At 40.0% G+C, this 14,852-nt stretch overlaps 1 protein-coding gene across 7 annotated transcripts in view; it reads right to left on the reverse strand.

Annotated features, from left to right (window-relative positions):
* The window catches only part of Firrm (FIGNL1 interacting regulator of recombination and mitosis), a 43,942-nt gene that overhangs the window by 1,126 nt on the left and 27,964 nt on the right, over positions 1 to 14,852 (reverse strand). For 3 of the 7 annotated variants that reach the window (XM_008769674.4, NM_001017493.1, XM_039090973.2), the window contains 7 exons: positions 10,191 to 10,376; positions 7,970 to 8,092; positions 6,077 to 6,172; positions 5,245 to 5,358; positions 3,327 to 3,431; positions 2,650 to 2,730; positions 206 to 328 (listed from right to left, as the gene is read on the reverse strand). In XM_008769674.4, the coding sequence (XP_008767896.1) occupies positions 206 to 328; positions 2,650 to 2,730; positions 3,327 to 3,431; positions 5,245 to 5,358; positions 6,077 to 6,172; positions 7,970 to 8,092; positions 10,191 to 10,376 (828 nt within the window). Of the gene's footprint in view, positions 1 to 205; positions 329 to 2,649; positions 2,731 to 3,326; positions 3,432 to 5,244; positions 5,359 to 6,076; positions 7,706 to 7,969; positions 8,093 to 10,185; positions 10,377 to 14,852 lie in introns of those variants that run through there. The other 4 variants (XM_008769673.4, XR_010056930.1, XR_010056931.1 and 1 more) reach the window with 4 other exon arrangements.

Here is a 14,852-nt window from a genome sequence, read left to right on the forward strand (position 1 = left end):
TTCTTGTAGTTCTTGTCTGTGTTGGTAACATTTCTGGGGAAGGGTATGATTTTTGGTTTTGGGTTTTTATGTACAACTAACATAAAGTGAGAATTTTACCTATCTATATTTGAAATTCAACATGAGGACAAGAATCAAACTAGTTTATTAGTAATGAGGGCAGATTCCCTTGTTTGACTAGTACATGCTTACAAGCAGCCCATACCTGAAAGGCCGACCCCTTTGCCTCTTCCAAAGTCACCTTAGCAACGGGTTCCCAGAAAGTGTCTGTCTTCTGTTCCCCACTGTTGTCCGCTGTGGCAGCCTCAGTTTCACCTACAGATTCTGTCTGCCAAAGAGCACCAAAGAACACTGACACATTGCATTCTCTACTAGAGACCAAGTGGTACGAAATACAGAAGATGAAAACATTGACTAGTTTATGTGTATGTCTGTAAATGCTAAGTGTCAAAACTGCTCTGGTTTAACCTACGACCAGGCAAATTCTAGGTTAGGTGGACTCATCTTAGTGTAGCCTAAATACAATTCCCTTAGAGCAGTGCTTCTCAACCTTCCTAACACTCCAACCTGTTAATACAGTTCCTCGTGTTGTGCTGACCCCCAACAATAACATTTCCTTACTACTTCATAACTGTAATTTTGGTACTGTTACAAATTGTATATATAAATATCTGATATGCAACACTCAAGTTGAGAACAACTACCTTAGATTCTTCACTACAGAAGAATTAGGAGTTGTCGTTGAAGAAAAAGTCTGTTTAACATTCACCTGACTGTACAGGGTATGATGCTGGCAAAACAACTACCAACAAATAAAGTCCTTAACTGTAACGTGTTTGGTAACAATGCATATAAGTTTTATACATTCTATAACTAGAACCCAGTTAAGTATGTGCTTAAGTATATTTACATTTTCTGTATTCTAAGTGTGGTTTGACAGGTCTGATTATTAGTATTTCACTTACTCCCTAGAGCTAACATCAGTTTTGATACCTATACTTAAATGTTTTCTGAATATATACATATATATGTGTATGTATGTATATATGAGATCCCTATACTTAGAATCTGATTTTACTGAACTGTAGAAGTACAACTAGGATACCCTTAATTCCAGCACTGAGGAGGCAGAGAGGAAGGAGGATCTGTGGGACCATGAAAGGCACCCTGCTTCCCAGCTGAGCAAAGGCTTGAAACCCCAGTGACCCTGAAAGGTGTTGTGCCTGACTCCCAAGAAACCAGGCCCCATCACTAGCCGCAGCCCTCCATAGATTTGTAGCTATCAGTCACATAAGGGCACCACCACAAGCCCCTCCACAGGTAGAGGACATAACCACAAGTATAAGCTCAAGACAGACCTCCATTATAATGAGGAACCTAAAGGCCTGGAGACTTAGACAATGACCTTTCCTTCCCAGACACTCCTCCCTGCAAAAGGTATTTAATCTCCGGGCCACACTGAGAAGTGGGGTACAGTTTTACTCATCCACTTTCTGCCATGACGATTAACGCCTTGAAACCATAGACTGCCTCTTTTCATTGGGTCTGCCATGGAGAGCCACAGAGAAGGCCTTTGCCTACAGAGCTGTCATCTAATAGATGGCCTCCCTGCACTCCCAGCCACCACCACCAAGCCTGCAGCCCACCACTGTCAAAACAAGAACTATCCCCATGCAACCAGCTAGACCTGCTTTTCTCCCTCAGCCCAGGGCTAGATATACTCGAGGGACCCCAAATCTGTTCTCAGCTCTTCCACAGCTTGTAGCGGTGCCTGGATGCCCAAGAGCCTGAGAACCAGACGGCCCTGGCCTTCTTGCAGGCCTGGGGACCCCCAAGCCAGCTCCGGCCGTGTCGCTCACTCGGGGACACAATTTCCCACCCCCGAGCACTGTCCTGCAGCTGTGGCTTCCTACCACCGGACAACTGCCCAGACAATGCCTCAGGTAAGCGAGGTCAAACTTCTGCATCCTGCCTCTTCAAGCAGCCGAGCCCTGCAGCAGAGCAGACTCGGAACCCCCACCTTAACCCTGCAGACATCATACTAAAATATAACAGAAACCAAGATCCTAGTTTTTGTAGTCAATTATGATCAACAATGTTAGGGATCCATGTTTTCATTTTACTGCCAAGGTAATCAAGGCTATTATGTCTCAAATGTAGAGGTACAGTGACTTAAAGTGATTTATTTCTTTGATGTATGCTCTTAACTGATTCATACAAATTCTGTTTCCTTCTACATTTATACAAAATGCTTCCGATTTCTTCCACAGATAATCACACTGTGGGGATGGGATCCAAATATGAGCATGGAGTCCATGTGACATCCCTAAGACGGTAATGTAAAATATTCTTAATATTTTTTATGCATGAATAAGGTTTTACTGCATGCTATTTTTTGTTTTTTCCTCACATGGGTGGTTCAAACTATCAGATTTTGGAGTACTTTGGATTAGGGATGTTTAGCCTCTGTGTATTAGCACTGTGCAAAACACCCTTTAGGTAAAGTCTGGGGTTATAGCTTAGTGGTAAAGCAATTATATGCAAAGCCCTAGTTCAAACCCTGGGACCAAGAAGAAAATGTTTAAGCTGAGGTGCTTACAAGTATATAATTTGAATACAACATCGACCTTCCATATAAATAATAAATACCTTCTCCAAAAAGGATACAACTTTGTTCTTGATTTCTTCAGAACCGAGACACTGTGAAACTATCTCTTCATGTTTTGTCCCCTATTAAAAGATCAGTAAATAGACGGATTATAGTTAAGTAACTTGGTAAGCCAACCAGTTTTAAAACTACCTTAACTGAAAACTCATTTATAAAGAAAGTAGTAACCAGGGATTCTCAAAGGCGATACAGTCAGTTTGACAGAGCCTGACATGTAATGTAATTGGGTGTCTATATACTTAGTTATGCAAGTTCTAATTACCTGAGTCACTCTTAAACCAAAGGCATGGCTGCACAAAACTGGGTCAGAGTAGAAGCATTTCCATTTCTTTTTTAAGGATTTGACCTTGAAAGAAGGAGGTCACTTTTCTAGAACTGAGCAAAGGGTTTTCACTTAAAGAACTAATCCCCCAGTATTGCTGAAGGCAGTGTCTGAGTCAGGCAGTTGACCCTGAATAATTAATCCTGGCTGATCAGAGAACCTTGGGAAAGCCACTTCTTTTCTCTAGACTCACGATAAGGCCTTGTAAACATGATTAATAATACCTCCTCAGCAGAAAACTTTACAACTGAGATATATAAGCAATTCAGTATTTTTAATGTTACAGAATATTAGAAATATTAAAATATAAAGATCAATATGACAAATTGGTCTTACCTCAGCAAACTGAGTAAATGCCTCCAAAGTGTGTTGCTCTAGTAACCAATTCCTGTTGACCATCAGGGAAGCAACAATGCAAGACAAGCTGGGCAGCACCTTGTCCTATGAAGAGACCAAACTTTGCTGGAGAAAAAACAACTTCAATATAGGATATTGTCAACTTTTGGGACACATTCTGTCCTATTTCCTTGCTTAAATCCTAATAACTTCCAATTTCCTTCAGGGTATAACCAGAGTTTACAATGAGCTGCAAAGCATCCCTGCCCATGGCTATACAAGATACCCTGAGCAATCGGGCATGGTCCTGCCTACAAGGCTTTGCCCTTGTTATCCGTTCCCTGCTCAGAACTCATCCACAGAGATTGCATGGCTTTCTCCTTCCCCTCTAGATCTGCACTCACTATCACTCCAGTGAGGGCTCCTCAACTTTATCCCCATTTGAAACTCTTCCCCCATACTGCCCACTCTTCTGCTTTATTTTTTCCCATAGCACTCATCACCAAAACACCTCACATATCTGGACTTTGCTGTCAATGCTTCAGGGGGCTGAAACTGGGTTTTAAGTTAACAAACCACCAGGAGTGAAAACAGTCCCCATAGCAGGTACTTATTTGAACCTGTGTTATGGCTTTCAGTGTGGCATACGCCCATGAATCTCAAACACTTCTTCAGGACTTGCCCTCACCCTGGCCAAGTCTATGAGGCACAGCTATTTCTGACAAGAGCATTTGCAGCTATGCATCATCTACAACCCTGCAGGAACAAACCAGACTCTCAAATAAACCTCTATAGTAAAGAGTACATATGTGCAAGAGCAGCATTCTAGGCTAAAATAGGATTGCAAATTTGAAACCAGCTGACGCTACCTCTTGAGAGCCTTTCCAACAGGAAGGATGACTGAAAATTCAGTGCAAGCTGATTCTGTCAGCTTCCAGCATCTGTATAAATCTCATGAAACAAGTTTACAGGATGGAAACATGATCTGGCATCATCTTCTTGTGAACAAGAAAGTCGACCTCAAGGGCTGGGGATTTAGCTCAGTGGTAGAGCGCTTACCTAGGAAGCGCAAGGCCCTGGGTTCGGTCCCCAGCTCCGAAAAAAAAAGAACCAAAAAAAAAAAAAAAAAGAAAGTCGACCTCATGGATTCTTTTCCATACGTACTGAAATATTATCTGTACTTTCGGAATACAGAAAAGGTTCTTACCAAGGAGCTCTTTTTACAGTCTCCCCTTTGAAGGTAAAGCAAAGCCAAGAATCTAGAAATACTGAGATTTTATTACAACATTAAGACAAAAGCTCCCAGTTTAGGAGAATCTATTTTTGTTAAAAGGTCTTAAAATTTGGTAGGAGTCTTTCCCTAGGCCACTAGAATACAATTTTGGAAGCAGAATACACATTTGTCAACTACACTTTGCAATATCGTTGTTCTCTTAAAATAAATGCTGTTTCGTGAACACATGAACACAGTAACTGTAATTACTGGATTCCCTCCCTAGACATGCCTAGTAAAGGGTGAGTGTCTTCTTCCTTTAGACACTGGGAACAATTACTCTACTTTAGAATATACTTGATAAATTATTTGTATGACAACTCATTTTTTAAAATAAAGTGACTTGAAATGTGGTTTTGACAACCACCCTTCCTATCAGAGAGGTTTTCTCCACAACTTAGTTATAAACTTAGATTTTAGAAACTAAAAACCTGTACCCATGTAGCTCAGCCACAGTCACAGCCCTCAAGGAGGCTGCAGCAGAGTTACCTCAGTCTCAGAGCAGGGCAGGCTATGCAGGGAGACCCTGCCTCCAACACATAACAAAACAAGACCAAAAGCTTAAAATTCCCTGATCACTGCAGAGATTTTTTTTTTTTTTTTTTTTTTTTAGATTTTTGTATTTTTGTTAAAAGAATGTATTACCCGGAGAGTTTGAGATATATAAAGTTTGCCCAGAGACGATAAAAAATCCAGCACTGCCAAAGAGACATGGTCGGGAGGCTCTAGTTTAATTACCAAGGTCAGGACATTTACAACCTGCAAAAAATGAAAACAGAGAGCTGTTATAAGCAGAACCACTGCCAGGGTGTGCTTGTGTGTGTGTGTGTGTGGGGGGGGGGGTTGGACGGACAAAATCCAGAACAGCCAACAGCAGGTCTACAAGCCTCAGCTGTGAAAGCTGAGTGAAAACATCAGATGAGAACTGTTAGCATTTCTTCTCACCAGTCTTTTGCCTCCAACACATGCGTGTTTTACCATTGAGTAGTCAAAATTGTGTGCAGTGGCTAACTAGCCAGGATATAGCCAAGCAGCAGGAACATAATGGAAGGAAGAAAGACATTAGGTGACAACCTTGATGAAAACAAGTGACACTGATCCATTCAGTTTATGAGGAAAACATTACAGAAGCTGGAGATGTAGTGTGGCTGGTAGAATGCTTGCCTAGTATGCACAAAACCCTAGATTCAGTACCCAGCACAGCATACAAAATTTGGGATGCTGCCACACTCTTCTAAAGATCAAGGCCAAGGGATGAGAAGTTAGTTCAGTGGCATCCTCTGCTTAATAATGAGTTTGAGGCCAGTCTGGGCTCCATAGAACTTAGTGTCATTAAAAAAAAAAAGTGGAAGGAAAGAAGTAGAGGAGGAAGGAAGAAAGGAAGGAGACAGAAAGAAAGGGAGAAAGGGGTTACAAGTAAACAAGATAGACCACAGCAGGTTCACAAACAGTAAGAAGTAAAGAACCACTGTCTTACCTGACTTATCAGCTGCAGATCTACAGTTTGGATGAAAAATGCCAACAGCTGAAGTAAAAGGCTAAATGCCTGTTGAACATGGGGTTGACTGATTATCTTCAATAAGAAACAAAAGTAATTTTGGTGAGAATTTAGAATTACGCAATGTAAGACTTTTTCATCAACTTGACACAAGCTAAAGTTATTTGGGGAACTGTAGAGGCCATTTTCTTGAAACACTATCAATGTGGGAGGCCCAGCTCTCCGTAGGTGGTCACACCCCTGGGCAGGAGGTCCTGAGTGCTGTAAGAAAGCAGGCTGAGCAAGTCATAAGGAGCAAACCAGTAAACATCACTCCTCCAAGGCCTCAGCTCGAAATCCCACTGGGTTCTTGTCCTTTCTTGCCCGGACTTTCCTGGATGGTGGGCTAAAAGATGTAAAATGAAATCTTTCCTCCTCAAGTTGCTTTTGGTCATGGTGCTTAATCACAACAGAAAGCCTCACTAAGACACAGAATAACTACAATACCAGTCAGTATTTTACTAAGCACTTACTATATACCAGCCAATGTATGTGGTTTATAATTACTACCTCACATCACATTTATGCTTTATATCAACAATAAGTGGTAGATAATATCATTCCCACCTTAATAAGAAAACAAAGAAAATATTTGCTCAAGATCACATGGATAAGAAACAGAGGAGCCATCCATCCAATCCAGGTGATTTAAAGTGGGTCTAATTACTGCCACTTACAATTTGTGTATCTGTTGGTGCTGGTAAAACCCCACCTCTTCAGTCAGTGCTTATGTTACACTACACTGAAGTCACATGCCAGCCCAGGTGTGCTGAATGGCCACTGAGCGATATAAATATCAGTAGCACCCTCTTGCGGAAGTGACACCACTGCAGGATGGTAATGTGACCATAAAGCCTGGTCTTGTTGCAGGGCTTAGGGTGTAGCTCAGTGGTGGAGCAAATAAAAGGCTCTCCAGGAAACCTGAACCCCCAAAAATGCCACTATTTGCAAAATAATTTCTACTATGTCCCCAAAAGTCTAGGTTTGGCTCTCAGCTCCCACTGGTTGCCAGATGTCACATGTTCAGCCAGAGAAAACATACATTGTATTCTGGTCTTTAGAATGAGAAATCTAAGTTTACAACAGTATGTAGGGGGTATGTTCTAATTTTAGCTTAATATAACTTGATTTCCTAGCTTTGTATTTCCTAGAGGAATACAAATTAGCTATATTTACTTGCTAGTCTCTTCACTTTTAAGTCAAATCACTCCTACCATCTGCATTGTTTTATTTAAAAAAACAAACAAACAAACAAACAAACAAACTCAAAATTACAGACAGACATTAATTCAACAGGGGAAAATACAAAACAAAACTCACTTTTTTAAAAGGGTCCAGCAAGTTCATAAATATAGGTAGATGAGCTGTGTCTAATAGTAAGGTCTAATATTAGTATTTTATCACACACTTCAAAACCAAACAAACAATGAAACCTGCCTGAGAGGGCCTGAGGAGACGGCCCAGCCTGTGAGCCGCCTGAGGCCTCATCTGTAACCAGCATTTGGGAGAAAGGGGTGACAAACATGGGATCCCTGGATCTCAATGCAGCTCCAGGTTTAGTGAGAGATCCTATTTCAGAAAATAAGGCGAGGCACAGTAAAGAAGACACCCAACGTTAGTTAGCCTCTAGCCTCCACACATGCCAAGAATGCACACATATCCTCCTTTCTCCCCACATACACATACAACAACTGCCCAAGAGAGAACACTTATGTGAATTCTAATCACAACTTTTACACATCACGTCAAGAAATTAGAAAATGTATTCTATAGGGAAACTGCAATATTCTCATCAGTAATTTACAGTTTTAGAGAAATGAGCGGCTTCCTTACTTGTTCCACGTTTATAAAAGCCCAAAGCTGACCCACAACTTCAGTAACCGCAGTTAGTTGTCTACTATCCAAAGCTTCTCCAGCAGAATTGCATACAGTAAGCAAAACGGAGAGTGCTGTGTTCTAGATGGGGGAAAAGAGGATAGCTTGAGTTTACAAATCTAAAGGACCAGGGACCCAATTATAAACACTGTCTGAGTTACTGATAGCATTGTATAAAAACTCACACAGATTATAAAGCTGTCATTTAAGATAGCAATAGTATTGGATTAGACTCTGTACATTCCATGTCCTGTCTCTCTCTTGCTGCAGCTTTTTTGGTTTTGTTTTGTTTATGTTGTTTTGTCAACTTGACATAAGCTAGAATTCTCTGGGAAGAGGAACCTCAATTAAAAACATGCCTCAAACATGCCTCCATCAGATTATGTGTGAACAAACATGTAGGGCATTTTCTGGACTGGTTATTGGTGGGAGGACCCCGCCCACTAGGAGTAGCCTATTAGGTGCCATATATGAATGAGCAAGTGGTCCTGACATAGATGAGAGCAGGCTAAATAAGTGACGGGGAGGAAGGCAATAAGAGCACTCCTCCATAGCTTCTGCTTTAGTCCTGCCTTGAATGCCTGCCCTGAAGTTCCTTTATAATGGACTCTAGCAAAAATAAACCCTTTCCTCCCCAAGTTGCTTCTGGTCATTGTGTCTGTCACAGCAGTAAAAACCTAACCCACGGTGAGCAGCTCACAATGCTCATCAATAGAAAGCTGTATGTTTTCACACTGTACACCCAGAAATCTGTAAGTCACTACATTTTTACTATTTCTGGTGTTTTACCATGAGATGCTACAAAAACGCTACATTCTGTAAGCCAATAAAGTACTTAAGAAATATACTGTCTAGAATTTAAACTGAAAACAACCTTTTTCCTGACTTATTCTTGCATGTACAACACACACTCAGATGTAAAGTGTGGGGCGCTGTGACCAGGATGAAGGCCACTGGGATCTTCTGGTCAGCTGTACTGTACTTCAATACCACACTCACGTTGCCATTGCCTTACAGCATCTCATTCAAGATTCACCTACTTCCCTTTACAAATAGATACATACGGGAGTTTTGGCAATTGTTTAAGGAGTTACACAATTTTAGAAAATCAGTGATTTTACCTAACACGCCTAAAATATTATTTATTATAAAAATGTAACACATATTGAAAGCCTGATTTGAGTTTGCTGAACAATTAGAAACTAGTGCACATTAATATAAATGCCACATTAGCCCACTCATGTGAAATAAAGATACACCATAAAAAGACAACAACTTCTTTGGTTTTATGTAAATGTCCTAAACTACCTTAATAATTATGGCCAGCGGCCATTTCACAACAGCACAGAAGAACAACTCAGTATGAAAACATACGCCCTGAGCAACTTTCAATCAAAATTTAAAAGAAAGCCTTCAAGTCCTTGAATGTATCTTTATCTATGTTAAGTCTTTGCATACTTACCATAAAGAGGTATTTATATACTGGTTACTGCTTAGCAAGAATACATATCTGTAACAATAGGTTTTAATTGTTTCCTGTTGTACCTATCCCTCACTGACAAAAACGAAACCTACTGCATAAGAGCACGCAAAGTGTATCTGTTGAATTAACGAAGTAAGCAAGTGAGGACTGAAGTGGAAAGTTCAACTGTATGTATACTATATCTATTCCATCTTAAAAATTCATATTTTCTACTTATAGATGAATCTCTGGTTGTGTTTTATAAGGAAGCAAACAGACAGATGCCTAGAGCCTCAGAACAGGTTTCTATAAAATGCATATTGTACTTTATCAAATAAAAGAATCATGTCTAAGCTGGTTATAATGGTACACACCTATCATCCAGCACTAAGGAGACTTAGGTTAAGATGCTGAGTTCAAAGCCATCCTGGGCTATGCAGTAATGAGATTCTGTCTAATGGGAAAGGAGTGAATCATATTTGCTTCATCTAGACAGGTGCTACCCACCTTAGTAAATGAAGGGCAGTCTTGCTTTCCAAATGTCTTACCCAATGGAAGATAACGTTCCCACTCAACAATACAACTTATGTTAATCGATATAATTTTCTCAAAGATCCTTTTATAAAGTACAGGGTTTTGAAAAAGAGCATATACACAGAGTGTAGCTAGTACTTAAAACAGTGCTCAGTAAAGTGCTTATCAATCAAACTACCTCACCAGAGAGTCAAGTTCTGCCAAGGTATGACTGCCGCTCAACCACTTCCTGCACTGTGCTGTGCATACTCCGGTCACTTCACATGTGACTTGCTTCCTGAGGTCAGCAGGTAATGCCTGGAAGGAAATATACTGCCACAAATGCAAGTTGTCTGCTTCTCTTGGAGAAAATTTCTGGATAAATTCCACCTGACATAAATTGAGGAAAAAAATAAGAAACTTCAGATTAATGGATAACTGAATATACAAGATCTAAATGTAACTTCAACATTTACACCAGGAGTGGTGGTGTGCACACACACTGAGGAGGGAGAGGCATAAGGACCTCTAAGTTTTAAGACTGCATAATCTACACAGTGAATTCCAGGGCAGCCAGGCAGGGCCACATACTGAGATCCTGTCTCAACCAACAATTTTATTTTTAAATATGCTTCTTAAATGCACAGGAAGATTATCACTGGGTACAACACTAACATAACACAAATGAGCGTGACTCTTTATTGCTGCTGTATTTGTTTCCAAAATGAAAAGTCATGTTTAAATGAAGTATGATACAAAAAGGATTATTAAATAATGTATTTCATTATTATTCACACTAGATATGTTATCTTCTTTCTACCCACTAAATCTGCTATATTACAAGTACTCAGCACCTTATATAATTAAATCAAACTAGTATCCCAGATGACAAAATTAATTCACCACTCTCCTGACTTTTATCTTATCTTACTGCATTTGAGAATATGAAGCCAAGATCATAGGTCCACTTTTCAAATGGATTAGCTGGCTCTGCTCTGCCTTAGAGGACACAGTAAATTAGTTTCCCAAAATGATTGTGTTTGGTAAATCTGTTCTTCCATTAAAATATAATCTATTTGTTGAAAATGCTATCTTTCTTCCATTGGATGGTTTTAGCTCCTATGTCAAAGATCAAGTGGCTATAGGTGTGTGGTTCATTTCTGGGTCTTCAATTCTGTTCCACTGATCTACCTGCCTGTCTCTGTACCAATACCTGGTTCAACTGGAGGTCAGCATGTAGACAAGAATGCAAATCAATCCATTCTTATCACCCTGTACAAAGCTTAAGTCCAAGTGGATCAAGGACCTCCACATCAAACCAGATACACCCAAAGTAATAGAAGAAAAACTGGGGAAAAGTCTCAAACAAATGGGCACTGGGGAAATTTTCCTGAACAAAACACCAATGGCTTATGCTCTAAGATCAAGAATCGACAAATGGGACCTCATAAAACTGCAAACTTTTGTAAAGCAAAAGACACTGTCATTAGGACAAAACAGCAATCAACAGATTGGGAAAAGATCTTTACCAATTCTACATCTGATATCCAAAATATACAAAGAACTCAAGTTAGACGCCAGAGAACCAAATCACCCTATTAAAAAATGGGGTACAAAGCTAAACAAATCATTCTCTGCTGAGTATTATCAAATGGCCAAAAAGCACCTAAAGAAATGTTCAACATCCTTAGTCATCAGGGAAATGCAAATCAAAACAACCCTGAGATTCCACCTCACACCAGTCAGAATGGTTAAGATCAAAAACTCAGGTGACAGCAGATGCTGGCGAGGATGTGGAGAAAGAGGAACACTCCTCGATTGTTGGTAGAATTGCAGACTGGTACAACCACTCTGGAAATCGGTCTGGAGGTTCCTCGGAAAATTGGACATTACACTACCTGAGGACCCAGCCATACCTCTCTTGGGCATATACCCAAAAGATGCTCCAACATACAACAAAGACATATGCTCCATTATGTTCATAGCAGCCTTATTTATAATAGCCAGAAGCTGGAAAGAACCCAGATGCCCTTCAACAGAGGAATGGATATAGAAAATGTGGTACATCTACACAATGGAGTGCTACTCAGCTATCAAAAACAATGACTTCATGAAATTCATAGGCAAATGGAATGAACTAGAAAATATCATCCTGAGTGAGGTAACCCAATTACAGAAAAACACACATGGCATGCACTCATTGATAAGTGGATATTAGCCCAAAAGCTCAAATTACCAAGATACAATCCACAGACTACATGAAGCTCAAGAAGAAGGAAGACCAAAATGCAGATGCTCCCACTCCTTCTTTTTTTTTTTTTTTTTTTTCTTTTTTCTGGAGCTGGGGACCAAACCCAGGGCCTTGTGCTTGCTAGGCAAGCGCTCTACCACTGAGCTAAATCCCCAACTCCTGCTCCCACTCCTTCTTAAAAGGTGGAAAATATTCATAGGACAGGATATGGAAGCAAAGTTTAGAGCAGCAACTCAAGGAATGGCCATTCAGAGCCTGACACATGTGGCCACATATATACAGTCACCAAACTAGATAAGATTGATGAAGCTAAAAAAAATGCATGCTGAAAGGGACCGGATATAGATATCTCCTGGGAGACATATCCAAAGCATGTCCAATACAGAGGTCAATGCTAGTAGCAAACCACCGAACTGAGAATAGGACACCCTTGGGGGGAATTAGAGGAAGGATTGAAAGAGTTGAGGAACTTACAACCCCATAAAAACAACAATGCCAACCAACCAGAGCTTCCAGGGACTAAACCACTATCAAAAGACTATACATGGACTGACCCAGGGCTCCAACTGCATATGTACCAGAGAATAGCCTTGTTGGGGCACCAGGGGAAGAAGCAGCCCTTGGGTCTTGCCAAGGTTGGACCCCCAGTGCAGAGGAATATGGGGAGGGCAATAAGGGGGATGTATTGGGGGAATACCCATATGGGGGAGGGGGAGGGAAGGGAACGGGGGCTTATGGACAGGAAACTGAGAAGGGGAATAATCTTTGAAATGTAAGTAAAGAAATATATAATAAAAAATTAAAAAAATACAGTCTAAGTGCTTACTGTTAGCAGAAAAGCAATACTGTTCTGTTAGAATAAATGTGAAGAGGGAATAAAAACAGAAACCCAACGTTCCAAACAATAATCTAAATGTTAGTTATTTAGTTAGATTTTGGTTGAAAAAATAATGTATGTAATTTTGCTAAGTTTATAGAACCCAACTAAAAAAGCACACTAGTGTATTTTGAAATAAGGTAATTCAATTTATATCTAAACTTCACTGAATATATGAAAACTCAAACATCAAAAACTAAACAAAAAAAATCCCTTCTAAGCCCAAAGCAATACAACTAACTTGACAGTCAGACCTTTGTATTGTATTATATATGAACTCTATTTCACTTGCAGCAAATTCTAACTGACAAAACAAGCAAGGGATTGTGTGGTCATCGGCTGTGACAGAAGACTGGTGGAAAAAATGGGTCCCTCAGGAGCTGAATGTCAATTATAATAATAAGTGCCTTCAGCAAAAAACTAAACTGTAAAACTAAACTTTATAGCAGTAAAGCCATGATTTGGTTGACTAGAGAAAGCAGTTCAAGAACCATTCTTCCTTAGAATAAAAGTTTAATGAATCAATGAATTAAAAAATAAATGACATCTAACAATGTCCAGGTTTTACAAAGACTGATCATTTAAGAGTTCAAGTGGTGGCACACACCTTTAACCCCACAGCAGAAAAGGAAAGTGGATCTCGGTGACTTTGAGGACAGCTAAGTCTATAAAGCTAAATTTGGGACATCTAGGGTTACACAAGAGAAACCCTGTCTTGAAAAACAAAACGACTCTACCCTAAGGCTGAAACACCATTTTAAATATTTAAAACTGACAGAGCTGACAATTAGAGCAGGAAGTGTGACGTGTAAGGAAACACTATGCAGAGAATTTAAATTCCTCCTTAAACTAAGAAGGAAACATACCTGTGGTCTTAACATGGAAAGGTGGTCCTTTTACCTTACATAGAAACAGTGACACAATGTGAGGTTACCTCTGTTTGTCCAGCTAAGCTAAGCTACAGCTAGCTGGGCAGAATCTACACTACGTTATGTTTACACTAGATTAGCCTGTAGGGCTGGCTGTCTTAATTAAGTCTCTAAGATGGGGAAATCCAGCTGACTATGGAAGGCACTCACTATTCCTGAGGCAGGGAATCCTAAACTGTGAGAAGAGTGGAAAGCTTGAGCTAAGACTAAGCAAGCAAGCATGTGTGCACTCATTTCTCTGACCCTGACATGAACGGGATATGACTAGCTGTCTGAGCTCCTGCCTTATCTTCCTGCAATGATAAACTTTTACCTGGAATTTCAGCCAAATCAATTCTCTTTTCCTTAATGTTGCTTTCTGTCAGTGTTTTATCACAGCAACAGAAGTGAAACTATAACACACAATTATTAATATGTTTAAATAAGGCATATTACTTTTCCCTCAATCAGGTAACAAGTAAATAAGAGGACTGAGTTATAGAATATATTCGACTTTTTCTCCCCATAGAAACAGAAACACATCTCAGCATGTGTCAGTTTTTAGTAAAACATATCCAATCTGATGTGTGCTAATGATGTATTACTGTTCTTACTCGGGATTCAAGCCAAGGCCAAAGGGCTTTACAGGCAAACTGTTTTCTATCTCGTGAGTTCCAAGCGTGACTCCATGTCAGAATCACGTTAAGTACTTAACAACAAAAGCAAATTGCAGAGCCTATTCAAACCCATCACTTGTGTTTGATCAGAATTCAGAAACTTCCTTTTAAACACACACAAACTGTGCCCATCTACCAGACTGTACAAGGGTG

Source organism: Rattus norvegicus, chromosome 13 (assembly GCF_036323735.1).
Source record: "Rattus norvegicus strain BN/NHsdMcwi chromosome 13, GRCr8, whole genome shotgun sequence".
NCBI classification, from domain to species: domain Eukaryota; kingdom Metazoa; phylum Chordata; class Mammalia; order Rodentia; family Muridae; genus Rattus; species Rattus norvegicus.